This window comes from Scyliorhinus canicula, chromosome 5 (assembly GCF_902713615.1).
Source record: "Scyliorhinus canicula chromosome 5, sScyCan1.1, whole genome shotgun sequence".
Lineage (NCBI taxonomy): Eukaryota > Metazoa > Chordata > Chondrichthyes > Carcharhiniformes > Scyliorhinidae > Scyliorhinus > Scyliorhinus canicula.
In genome coordinates, this window is record NC_052150.1 from 210965443 (window position 1) to 210977569 (window position 12127).

The window sequence follows — 12127 nt, forward strand, 5'->3', positions numbered from 1 at the left end:
AGTAACCATATAATCTTACACTTTAGACAGAGTAGACAGAGTAGATGGAGAGAACCGGTTCCCAAAAATAGAAGGACCAATTACAAGGGGACACTGATATCAGGTGATTGGCAAAAAGAACCAACAGTGGCACGAAGAAAAACTTTTCCAAGTAGTTGGGATCTGGAATGTACTGCCCAAGAAGGTGGGAGGCAGATTCAATTGTGGCTTTCAAAGAGAATGAGATAGACAGCTGAAGATTAAAAAAAACATTTGCAGGGCTACAGGGAAAAGGCAGGAAAGTGAAAAGGCAGAGAGCCAGTGTAACCTCCTCCTATGTTGTAACCATACTAGGAAGTAAATTACTTCAAGACATTTAAGCAATGAGTAACAAGATACTGAAATGTTTTATGATCTGCTCCTGTTTGATTCTAAATTTCAATTATTAAATAATTCAACCTTTTAGCACCATAATAAATCCCTCTGTACTGTTTTAGAGCACAGAAAGGGATCCTTCGGCCTTTAGTTAAAGCTGCTTCATTCAAATAATTCTTTTTTTTTAAATGACCAGATTAATATCGAAGTAGATATTCACCAACGGCAAAGCCTCATAGAAGAGAAAATTACCACATTTCTGGTGTATATGCATTGTGAAGTGCCTTTATTAAAATGGTAGCACAATAGCATTTGATCCATCTATTATAATCTCAAAATATTTAACATTTCTTTTTATATTCTGGCTCAAAAGAGCAACCCGGAAACACTGGTAATAAATAACTATAAGAAGCACCAACGTTTCCAAGACATGATATTACAACCAGTACTGTAATCCCCCTCTACTTACCAAAAAAAATAAATAAACTTCAGGATAATTTAATTTTGACAAATAAATGGTCCCAAAGGGAAACCTTTTCTTTTAAATAAACAGCTAAAGAGCTCCATATTTCCAAGTTCAAGATGTTCAACTGTACACAGCAACACACATCACACCCATCCACATTGTGCTGAGAAAGTTTCAATCTTACGACTACAAAACAATTGTGAAATACAAACCAAACTGTTGCATGATCTGCGATATATCTTTCCATATTTACAAAAGGGAATCAAATCCCTTTCACTGAACCATTTCATTTCTTCACCGGAGGGGAGGGGGGGATTTAATGTTGCTAGCATTGCTTTTCAAAACCTACTCAGAGAGTGCACAATGCCTCAAATCCAAAACACTCGGCGCAGTAAGCTTAAATAAAGTGAACAAAGGGACGTTTGCGCGAGAACACAAAATAGCTGGCACATGTTGAGCTCAGTAGAAATGATTCCGGACACCGTTCAGCCTCGTCGGATAAGCATTCCAGGTACCAATGTCCAGATTTCAATTCAGCAGTGGTGCAAACTTGCCAGTTCTTGCACCCATCCTGTCCTGTAGCAGGGTCTTCAATTCCTACGCAGCAGTTACCCTCAGCTGCTACTATGACATGACGCCAAAGACTGGGTTGTGCCGACAAATACTAGGCCCAAACTCTTCGTAATCTTTTTTTGTGTGACACACTTGGTAAAACTCAGGCTGTCGAAAGGAAAAATAAATGCAACAATGATATTGTGAATTATTTTTATTTTTACCCCGCCCTTATGTTGTCCAACGATTTAGAGACAGTTAAGACTTCAGTCAGCTCAGCAGCATTTAAAACAAAAATGAAGTTCATATAAAGCCCTTCCCCTTTCCCACTCCTCCCAGAAATACAGTAGGATTCCCCATGTCCTTATTTCCCATTCCATCAGTCAAAGAAATATCCTCCGCCATTTCCACCAACTCCAGAGTGATGCGACCACAAACACATCATTCCCTCTCCTCCCTCCGCTGTCAGCTATCCTGGTCCATTGCTACATCACCCTAACACCATACGCCCTTCCCATGGCATCTTCCCATGCAATCGTGGAAGGGGCTCCGCCTGTCCCTTTATCTCCATCCTCTTTATGGTTCAATGCCCCAAACACTCCTTCCAGGTGAAGCAATGACTTCTTTCAAGTTAGTCTACTGCATCCCCTACTCACAATGTGGTCTCCCCTACATTGGGGAGACTATATGCAGATAAGGTGATCACTTTGAGGAACATCTCTGCTCAGTTCACAGGCACGATCCTGATCTTCTGGTTGCCATCTTAATTCACTACCTTGCCCTTGTGGTCGCATTCCTGTCCTTGGCAATGTTCCAGCTAGGTCCAATGCAATCTCAAGGACCAGCACCTCATTTGCCAACAAGGCACTTTACAACATTCTGGACTCAACATGGCATTCAACAACTTCAGCTCCTGAATTTACTCCTCCATTTTGATTTCAAGTTCCAGTCTCCATTTTGTTTTCACGTTTCTGCTTTCATACAAAGCTGTCCTTTAGCCTGTTATTAACAGTTAAACTGGACCAATGTTTTTTTTAATTATCATCACCACTCCCTTTGCTTTTGTTTTTTGTTCCAAGGCACCTTAATCCCTCCTGCCCTCAACCGACCTGACCTTTGACTTTTGTTCTACCCGACCCTGCCCAGGTTTTCAACAGCACAAAGTCCATCACGCTTCTATCTTCCAAACAAGAGTCACATTCGACTCGAAACGTTGACTCTGTTCCTCTTTCCACAGATGCTGCCAGACCTGCTGAGCCTTTCGTGCATTGTTATTATGTCATTTATATAGAAAATAACTTTGTCCACTTACTGTTGATGCAAGCATAGAGCCACCGAACCAAACTGCATAACGCTGCATATGGTGGGTCACCGCCTGGACCTCAATTGGCTTCGGCTTATTGAATAAAAGAACGTTGAAAAAAAAAAAATCAGCCTTTGAAAGCATTCTGAATCAGTTATAAAGTTTCAGTCATTAGTATACAGCAGCAGGAATATAAATGTGTTCAGTTATATCTTTCAAACTTTTTTCTAGTTAACATTTATTTCAGCCGGCTTGTTGATTTAATCAAAGTCAGTAAATTTGTCACTCCACTTCACCATTATATCTGGATATGATAGGTGGATTTAAAAATAGGGGAAGTAAGAAACAGACTGTCAGAAATGGGAAGCCAGAAATAAAAACTTCAATTTTTGAACAAAAGGAAAGATACATTTCGCTCGCAGTTGGTGGGCTGCGGAATTCTTTTCCCGGGTTTGTCCAGGAGGGAGGGACTCAGTCAACATTGGATTACATAAACTGATGAAGGGAAAGGGAATGAAAGGGACATGGGGAAAATGGTGCGTGAATGTGGTTAGGTAGGACCATTTGGCAGAAGCCAAATGTTGGCACACGCTATTTGGGTCAAATGGCCTGTTTCCATGGTGTAGTGTGTGTGTGTGTGTGTGTGTGTGTGTGTGTTTGGACCATCAAGGTGAAAGGAAACCGAAAACACTGAACAGCATAATACAAATGGCCACATCTTCATCGCAGGGTGGGATTTTCCAGCCCTTTCCTCCAGCAGGATCTCCAGTCAGTTCTAGTCTCGGGCAGTCTTGCGGGGCTGTATTGGGGCTTCTTTACCGTCTGCTTATCTTCCCTGCTGGCTGGCGTCTTTGGTTTTATTAAAAGCTGTGAAGTAGTCATTGCCAAGTCAGGGAAGCTACTGGATGATGTATGCAGCAAACCACCACATCACCCTGCTCGCACTAACATAGGTGGACCTGGAACTTCTGCTATACAGGCTGATTTGCACCCTGGAAGCAGCAATACCCCCCCCCCCCCCCCCCCCCCCCCCAACATGCAGGTTTGAACAACTGCCCACAACTATCCTCAGCAGGTCCTGACACTTTGAGTTCATCAATCAAGGCGGGTTTCCCGAATTGCCTGGAGACAGGAACTGTCATTGTTGACATTTACTGATGGCAAGTCATGTTACAGCTCTAAAGAACCTTAGTTAGCCCACACTTGGAGTATAGTGCTCAATTCTGGTCGCCACACTACCAGAAAGATGTGGAAGCTTTGGAGAGCGTGCAGAAGAGATTTACCAGGATGTTGCCTGGCATGGAGGGCATTAGCTATGAGGAGAGGTTGAATAAACTCGGTTTGTTCTCACTGGAACGACGGAGTTTGAGGGGCAACCTGATCGAGGTCTACGAAACTATGAGGGGCATAGACAGAGTGGATAGTCAGAGACTTTTTCCCAGGGTAGAGGGGTCAATTACTAGGGGGCAAGGTTTAGAGGAGATGTACGAGGCAAGTTTTTTTTATACAGAGGGTGGTGGGTGCCTGGAAATCGCTGCCGGAGGAGGTGCTGGAAGCAGGGACGATAGTGGCGTTTAAGGGGCATCTTGACAAATACATGAATAGGATGGGAATAGAGGGATGCAGACCCCGGAAGTGTAGAAGATTTTAGTTTAGACGGGCAGCATGGTTGGGCAGGCTTGGAGGGGTGAAGGGCCTGTTCCTGTGCTGTACTTTTCTTTGTACAACAGAGTGTGGCGCAGAGGCATGCTGCTTAAACTCTGCATGTAAAAACCATACAACTAATCAACTCTATGATCAGCAACCGATAGGAGCGAGTGCACCTTAGAGATTAAATGAACTGTGATTAAGAAGGCAAATGGAATTTTGTCCTTCATTGCTAGAGGGATGGAGTATAAGATTAGGGAGGTTATGCTGCAATTGTATAAGGTGTTACTGAGGCCACACCTGGAGTATTGTGTTCAGTTTTGGTCTCCTTACCCGAGAAAGGACGTACTGGCGCTGGAGGGTGTACAGAGGAGATTCACTAGGTTAATCCCAGAGCTGAAGGGGTTGGATTACGAGGAGAGGGTGAGTAGACTGGGACTGTACTCGTTGGAATTTAGAAGGATGAGGGGGGGATCTTATAGAAACATCTAAAATTATGAAGGGAATAGATAGGATAGATGCGGGCAGGTTGTTTCCACTGGTGGGTGAAAGCAGAACTAGGGGGCATAGCCTCAAAATAAGGGAAAGTAGATTTAGGACTGAGTTTAGGAGGAACTTCTTCACCCAAAGGGTTGTGAATCTATGGAATTCCTTGCCCAGTGAAGCAGCTGAGGCTTCTTCATTACATTTTTTAAAGATAAAGATTGCTAGTTTTTTGAAGAATAAAGGAATTAAGGGTTATGGTGTTCGGGCCGGAAAGTGGAGCTGAATCCACAAAAGATCAGCCGGGATCTCATTGAATGGCGGAGTAGGCTCGAGGGGCCAGATGGCCTACTCCTGCTCCTAATTCTTATGTTCTTATGATACATATTGGTATTGGAAGCGTTCAGAGAAGGTTTATTAGGTTGATCCCAGGTATGGGGGAATTTTCTTATGAGGAGCTTAGACCTTTACTCATTGGAGTTTAGAAGCATGAGAGGCAACTATATTGAGATGCATATGATTCTCAGGGGGCTTGGCAGGATAGATGTTGAGAGATTGTTTCCCCTTGTGGGAGAGTCCAGGACCAGGGGGTATAATCAAAGAGTAAGGGGTTGCCCATGTAAGACAGATGAGGAGGAATTTCTTCTCTGAGGGTAGTGAATCCATGGAATTCCTTGTCACGGAGGGCTGTGTAGGGCCTTCGTCATTGGGTGTATTCAAGACTGAGATTGTCCAATGTTTAATCAATCAGTGAGGGAATCAAGGGTTTGGGGAATAAGGCGCAAAAGTGAAGTTGAGGATTAAGATATCAGATCAGTCTTGATCTCATTTGAATGGTGGAGCAGACTTGATAGGCTAAATGTCCTACTTTTCCTCTATGTCTTATGGACAGAGAAGAACTTAATGTCAATTTTGTAGCCAAAACACTCACCCATGACCCAATGCCAAAATTCATGGGCATCCCTCTTTCTTTTTTAAATATAAATTTAGAGTACCCAATTATTCTTTTGCCAATTAAGGGGCAATTTAGCGTGGCCAATCCACCTACCCTGCACATCTTTGGGTCGTGGGGGTGAAACACACGCAGACACGGGGAGAATGTGCAAACTCCACACGGACAGTGACCCAGGGCCGGGATTTGAACCCGGGTCCTCAAGAGGGGTAGGCAGCAATGCTAAACACTGTGCCATCATGCTGCCCATGGGCATCACTCTTGACTGTACATTGACCTATTGGCAACAGCCCCAAAACACCTGAGCCAAGGTCAAGACAAGAGTGACCTTGTCATCACCAGGGTACCACCTGGGTCAATAGAACCAAACCACAATGCACTGCTTCACTCGTCTACCGACACTCAACCTGGCTCAGGGGCCAAAACACAATGTGGCAGATAACCACCTATGGGAAGTCATGAGAATTATTTATGAGATGGCAAGCTCAACTCGGCTCGTACGGCTTTCAGTGCTGGAAAATATTGAACTTCCTGATCGCCACAGGGAAAACAGCTTCCTCAAGGAACACCACTGGCTGACAGCTATCAAAGCAGTCCCATTGACACAGCACCTCAGCTGAAATCCTGTAGTCGCTCCCGGAACACCCTACAACCTTGACAGGCCCAAATCTGGATGGTGCACCTCCTGTTTGACCGTAAACCATTACCCGTTGTAACCTGGTTAACCTATCTGAGTGGCACATCCCAGGTTTCAACCTTCCATGGAAAAGCTAGACAACCCTCAAGAATCACTAGACTGGCCTGAGAACATGAGAAACACCTCAAATTGTGATTGTGGCCACCCAAATGCCCACATACTGAACCTCTGCTCCGAGAGATCAATTCCTGGTGGCATCATAATCATCGAGACTGTCAGCTGATATTGTTGAATGGATTAATTGTAAACCTCAATAAATTGGAACTACTTTCTGAGCCGTATGAATAAAAAAAAATACAGGTTGAAGAAAAGTGGAGGAGTTAAATTAATTTTTAAGAAGGGAGAAATATATTTACAACTGGATTTTTGAAATAATAGCAGGCGGCACAGTGGTTAGCACTGCTGCCTCATGGTGCCAGGGATCTGGGTTCAATTCCGACCTGGGGAGAAAGTGCAATCTCCACAAAGACAGTCGCCCATAGAAGATAGAACATAGAACGATACAGCGCAGTACAGGCCCTTCGGCCCTCGATGTTGCACCGACATGGAAAAACCATGTTTTTCTGCGTGGTCATGTCTGCGTGGTTTTCCTCCGGGTGCTACGGTTTCCTCCCACAGTCCAGACATGTGAAGGTTAGGTGGATTGGCCATGCTAAAATTAACCCTTAGTCTTCAAAGGTTGGGTGGGGTTATGGAGATAGGGCGGGGGAGGGGAGGGGGAAGTGAACCTAGGTGTGATGCACTTTCGGAGTGTCGGTGCAGACCCGATGGGCCGAATGGTCTCCTTCGGCGCTGTCAGGATTCTACGATTCAATAAAACTCTCTAATATGGAGCAATTACATAAAAAACAAAATGATTAAACGACAACTCACCTTGATTCGACCAGCACTGAGCTGTTCACTAATTTTCAATCTGGCATCCACTACTCTTTTTAGATCTCTCTGCAGACGACGTCCAAAGTCCCTAAACATTGTCGAACCTCCAGAAAGAACTATGTTCTATAGGGAACATTTAATTTTAACAAATTAAGATTTATTTTTATATACGACTCATCACAAGTCTCAGAGATATCCATGCATATAAAAGAGAACGCAGAATCCAACTCGCTTATTTAGTCTGAACGGTATTAGTGAAAAGGAAGAAAAATTAAAATCAAAACTGCACATGATGAAAACTCTTGCAGTATTCAACCAAGGGCTTTACCAACAGTACAGCAGTGCCACCTAGCTCTTGTAGCACAAACATGAAAGAGCAGCACAGGAAAACAATCCTTTGCTGAAGAGCAAGCACTTTCCAGGCGGTGTCCTGCACTGTGGGTGCTGCTCTTCACGAGCCAGATTGCCCAATCAAATAATTCTTAAAATCTCTGAGACTGAAGGCTGAGCTGATAATTTTAAATTCTGAATGTGGTTGATAGGGCAGACAAGGGAAATTTTTTCCTTTGTGGGAGAGTTCAAAACCAATGATCAACTAGATAACCACGAATAACATTACGGAGAAACATCTTTACCCAGAGACCACGGAACTCAAATACCACAAGGTGTAATTGAGATGAAGAGTACAGATGTATTTATGGAGAAGCTAGACCAGTGCATGGAGGGAGAAAGGCACAGAAGGATATGTTGATCGGGTTAGAAGTCGAGTGGAGGAGGCTTGTGTGAAGTATAAACTCCAGCATAAAATCAGTTGGGCCCAACGACCCGTTTTTGCAATGTAAACTCTGATCCAGTGGCTTTACAAAGATGTGCAGATTGCAGATCTACCTCAGGAATATAATCTCAAATGGCACAGCCAATAATAGGCTCAAATGCAAAAAATGAATGGTCGCTTTGTAAAACAAACTAAATGAAAATTAATTCCACCCAGCAGAGGTTACGCCACCAGTGGTGGGCAGAATGCACGTATATATGTTAACACAAGTGTGTTAGGGCAGTATGGTGGCACATTGGTTAGCACTGCTACCTCACAGCTCCAGGGACCCGATTCCGGCCTCGGGTGACTGTCTGTGTGGAATTTGCACTTTCTCCCAGTGTCTGCGGGGGTTTCCTCCGGGTTCTCCAGTTCCGTCCCATAGTCCAAAGATGGTGGATTGGCCATGCTGAATTGCCCCTTAGTGTACAAAAGATTAGGTAGGATTACGGGGATAGGGTGGAGGTGTAAGTTTAAGTAGGATGCTCTTTAAAGGGCCGGTACCAACTTGATGGGCTGAATGCCCCCCCCCCCCCTTCTGCTCTATAGAGATTCCATGATTTAAGAGATGTTTATTGCCCCCTATTTATGGAGCAAAAATCTTCAACCAGGCTCAAAACAAAGTTCTGAAGAAGTCATATTCAACTCAAAACTCTGTCCTCTCTCCACAGATGCTGCCACACACACTATTTCCAACAGTTTCTGAACTTTTTCTAAATAAAACTATTACACCTTCATAAGCTGTAGTTTCAGCGACACAGTCAGATTGTAAAAACTTACTCAGCTCCACCTTTTGTACACAGCATTCAAGTGGCTCAAAAACCCAAATTTAAACAAATGGGCTTGAGGTGAAATCAAACGCGGATAGGTGTTGAGATGAAAAACGAGGAAGGCGAGTATACATTCAGCAGAAAGGCTGTAAAGAGTGTGGATGACCAGAGACAGCTAGGCTTACATAATTCCCTGAAAGCGCAAGTGTGTCATTTATCTCTCTAAATAGGGGTATGGGGCACAACAGTAAAGAAGCCATGATAAATTAGAATCATAGAATCACTGCAGTGCAAAAGGAAACCATTCGCCCCATCCAGTCTGCATGCCCTTCTAAAAGAGCAACCCATCCCATCCCCATAACCCCACCTAACCTATTGGACACTATCGTATGTCCTATGTTCATGTATGGATTAATCTGTCTGGACTGTACGCAGAACATACTTTTCACTGCACCTCGGTACACGTGATAATAAATCATATCCAAAAGGGCAATTTTAAATGGTCAATCTACCTAATCTGCACATTTCTGGCCTGTGGGAGGAAACCGGAGCACCCAGAGGAAACCTACCCAGACAGGGAGAACATGCAACTTCGCACAGTCACCCAAGGTTGGAATCGAACCTCAGTCCCTGGCGCAGTGAGGCAACAGTGCTAACCCCTGTGCCACCAATTGTCTTAAAGCAATGGTTAGAACAACAGATTACAGTACTCAGCACTGCTGTGGACACTTACAAAATGGATGTTATCGTCAACTATAGTAGATAGCGACTTGGAATGTGCGGGGGTTAAATGGCCCAGTGAAGCGATCTCAGATGTTTGCACACCTGAAAAGTTTAAAAGCGGAGGTAGTTTTTCTGCAGGAGACGCCCTGCTGGTGAAGGATCAGGTGAGGTTGGATGGGACAGATGTTTCACTTGGGTTTGATTCCAAGTCGAGAGGGGCTGCAATCCTATTTAGTAAAAGGGTGGTGTTTGTGGTGGCTAATGAGGTGCAGGCCCAGGAGGTCGGTGTGTGATGGTGAGTAGGATTTTGCAGAGAGCGCTAGGTGTACTGGTAAATGTCAATGCGCCCAATTGGAATGATGCAGAATTTAATAAGAAAATGGTGTCAGTCACCCCGGGCCTGGATTCAGACAATCAATAATATGGGGGGGGGGTAATTGTAACTGTGCGTTCGACCCTCGAACGGATCGGTTGAGCCCAAAATTGCTGGCCAGGTGAGAAGGAGTTCCCACATTTCTCCCATATGCTCGTATATATTTTTTAGTAGTGGGGAAAAATCGGTACTCCCAGGAATAGTGGGAGCAGAATATGCGGCGGTCATGGTCTTGGACTACACGCTGCACCATATGGATGGAAAGTTTGGTATGGGCCAGGCAGAGAGGCTCTTGTGGAGAATGGATTCAGTGCTGATGGCAGATGAAAAGTTATGTGTGAAAAGGTGACTTTGGTGATAATGGAATATGAGGAGTTCTATCAAAATAGGGAACATTGCCCTCCACACTTTGGGAGATGTTGAAGGCAATGGTGCAGGGGGAGGTGATATTGTACAAGGTCCATAGAGATGAGGTGGACAAGGCGGAGAGACAGTGGTGCAGGGGGAGCAATTTTGGATGTGGACGGGTGGTATTCAGTGGTCCCGACCAGAGAGCTTTTGCTGGAATGGTTACAAGGGGAATTTCATTTGCTGATGACAGTGAAGGCGGTGGGCAGAATGGAGGTTTTTATTCGAAGTCCTGGGATGTTCGGGTTTGGTCCTACATTGAACTCCTGGGTGCGGTTACTGAATGCTGCCCCATGGCTAGTGTAAGGACAAACTCGATGAGCTCAGATTTCCAGTTGAATAGGGACACAAGGCAGGGGCGCCCATTGTCTCTGCTACTGTTTGCGTTGGCTATCGAACATTTGGCCATTTTGGGCTCCGGGCATCGAGAGAGTGGTCGGGCATTGTAAGGGGAGGTTGGGAGCATCGGGTTTTGCTGTATTCAGATGACTTGCTGCTGTACATTTCAAATCCATTGGACTGGTTGGATAGGATGATGGGCATATTGGAGATTTTTGGTGCTTTTTCACAACTGGGTCACGATGCACAAGTGGAATCTGGCCAGCTTGGTGGAGGGGGTGAAAGGGGATTTGAAGCGGGGGGGGGGGGCCCCCTCCTGCCATTACTGGTGGGGAGGGCCAAGACGGTCAAGATGAACATCCTTCCAAGTTTTTTGTTTGTTTTCCAGTTCCTCATGATATTTCTGCCAAAGGTGTTCTTCCGAAAAGTGGTCAGGCTAATTTTGACATTTGTATGGGCTGGCAAGACATTGCAGATTCTGAAGGTGTTTTTTTTTAAAAAACAGAGGAGATGGCGGGTGGGGGAAATGACTGACATTCCAAAATCTACTATACTGCTACCGGGTGGCGAATATGGAGAGGTGCGGCAGTGGTGGGGGGTAGGGATGCAGGTGGAGGAAGCTGTGCGTGTGATGGTGTGCCAAAGGACCCTGGCTACGGACCCCCTCCCGTTCTCCACGGGTATGCATACAGTGATCCCTAAATGTTTGGAACAAATGGAGGCGGAACTTCGGCATGTGGGGTATGCCAGTACTGGCCCCAACATGCAGGATTCACAGATTCGCTCCGACGGAGATGGATGCAACATATAGGCAGTGGCAGAGGGAAGGGATGGAGCGAATAAGGGATCTGTTCATGGGAGGTTCGCAAGGTTGGGTGAGTTATAGGAGAGATATCAGTTGCCGAGTGAGAGTGAGTTCGGGTATGTACAGGTGCGAAAGGACTTTGCGCGGAAGGAGCTACCCTCATTCCCTAAACTGCCGGAGCATACTTTGCTGGACAGGTTGTTAATACAGGACGAGATGGGAGGATTGCGGACATTTACAGGCTGGTGGACACGGAGAAGGCACCAACTGAGGAGATAAAGAGGAAGAGCTGGCAATGGTTTTGGGATGGGGGGGGTGCTTGGAGTAAAATTATGCAGCGGGTGAATGTGACATCGTCCTGTGCGAAGATGAGCCTAGTACAGTTTAAAGTGGTGCGTAGGAGTCAGATCGCAGTTTCGTATGAGCGGATTCTTCCCAGAGGTAGAGGATAAGTGCAAGAGATATGGAGACAGGCTGGCAAATCTTGTCCATACATTTTGGTCATGTTCGAGATTAGTGTTTTTTTTGGGCCCGGTTTTTGAAACACTGTCAGAGATCCTTTTGG

The 12127-nt window shown here is 45.1% G+C and overlaps 1 protein-coding gene across 2 annotated transcripts in view; it reads right to left on the reverse strand.

The window, feature by feature from the left end:
* Positions 1-614: 614 nt before the first annotated feature.
* Positions 615-12127, reverse strand: part of actr3b (actin related protein 3B) — an 88415-nt gene continuing 76902 nt past the window's right edge. For both annotated transcript variants that reach the window (XM_038798412.1, XM_038798411.1), the window contains 3 exons: positions 7328-7453; positions 2685-2768; positions 615-1540 (listed from right to left, as the gene is read on the reverse strand). In XM_038798412.1, the coding sequence (XP_038654340.1) occupies positions 1445-1540; positions 2685-2768; positions 7328-7453 (306 nt within the window). In that variant the 3' untranslated portion in view covers positions 615-1444. The remainder of the gene's footprint in view (positions 1541-2684; positions 2769-7327; positions 7454-12127) is intronic.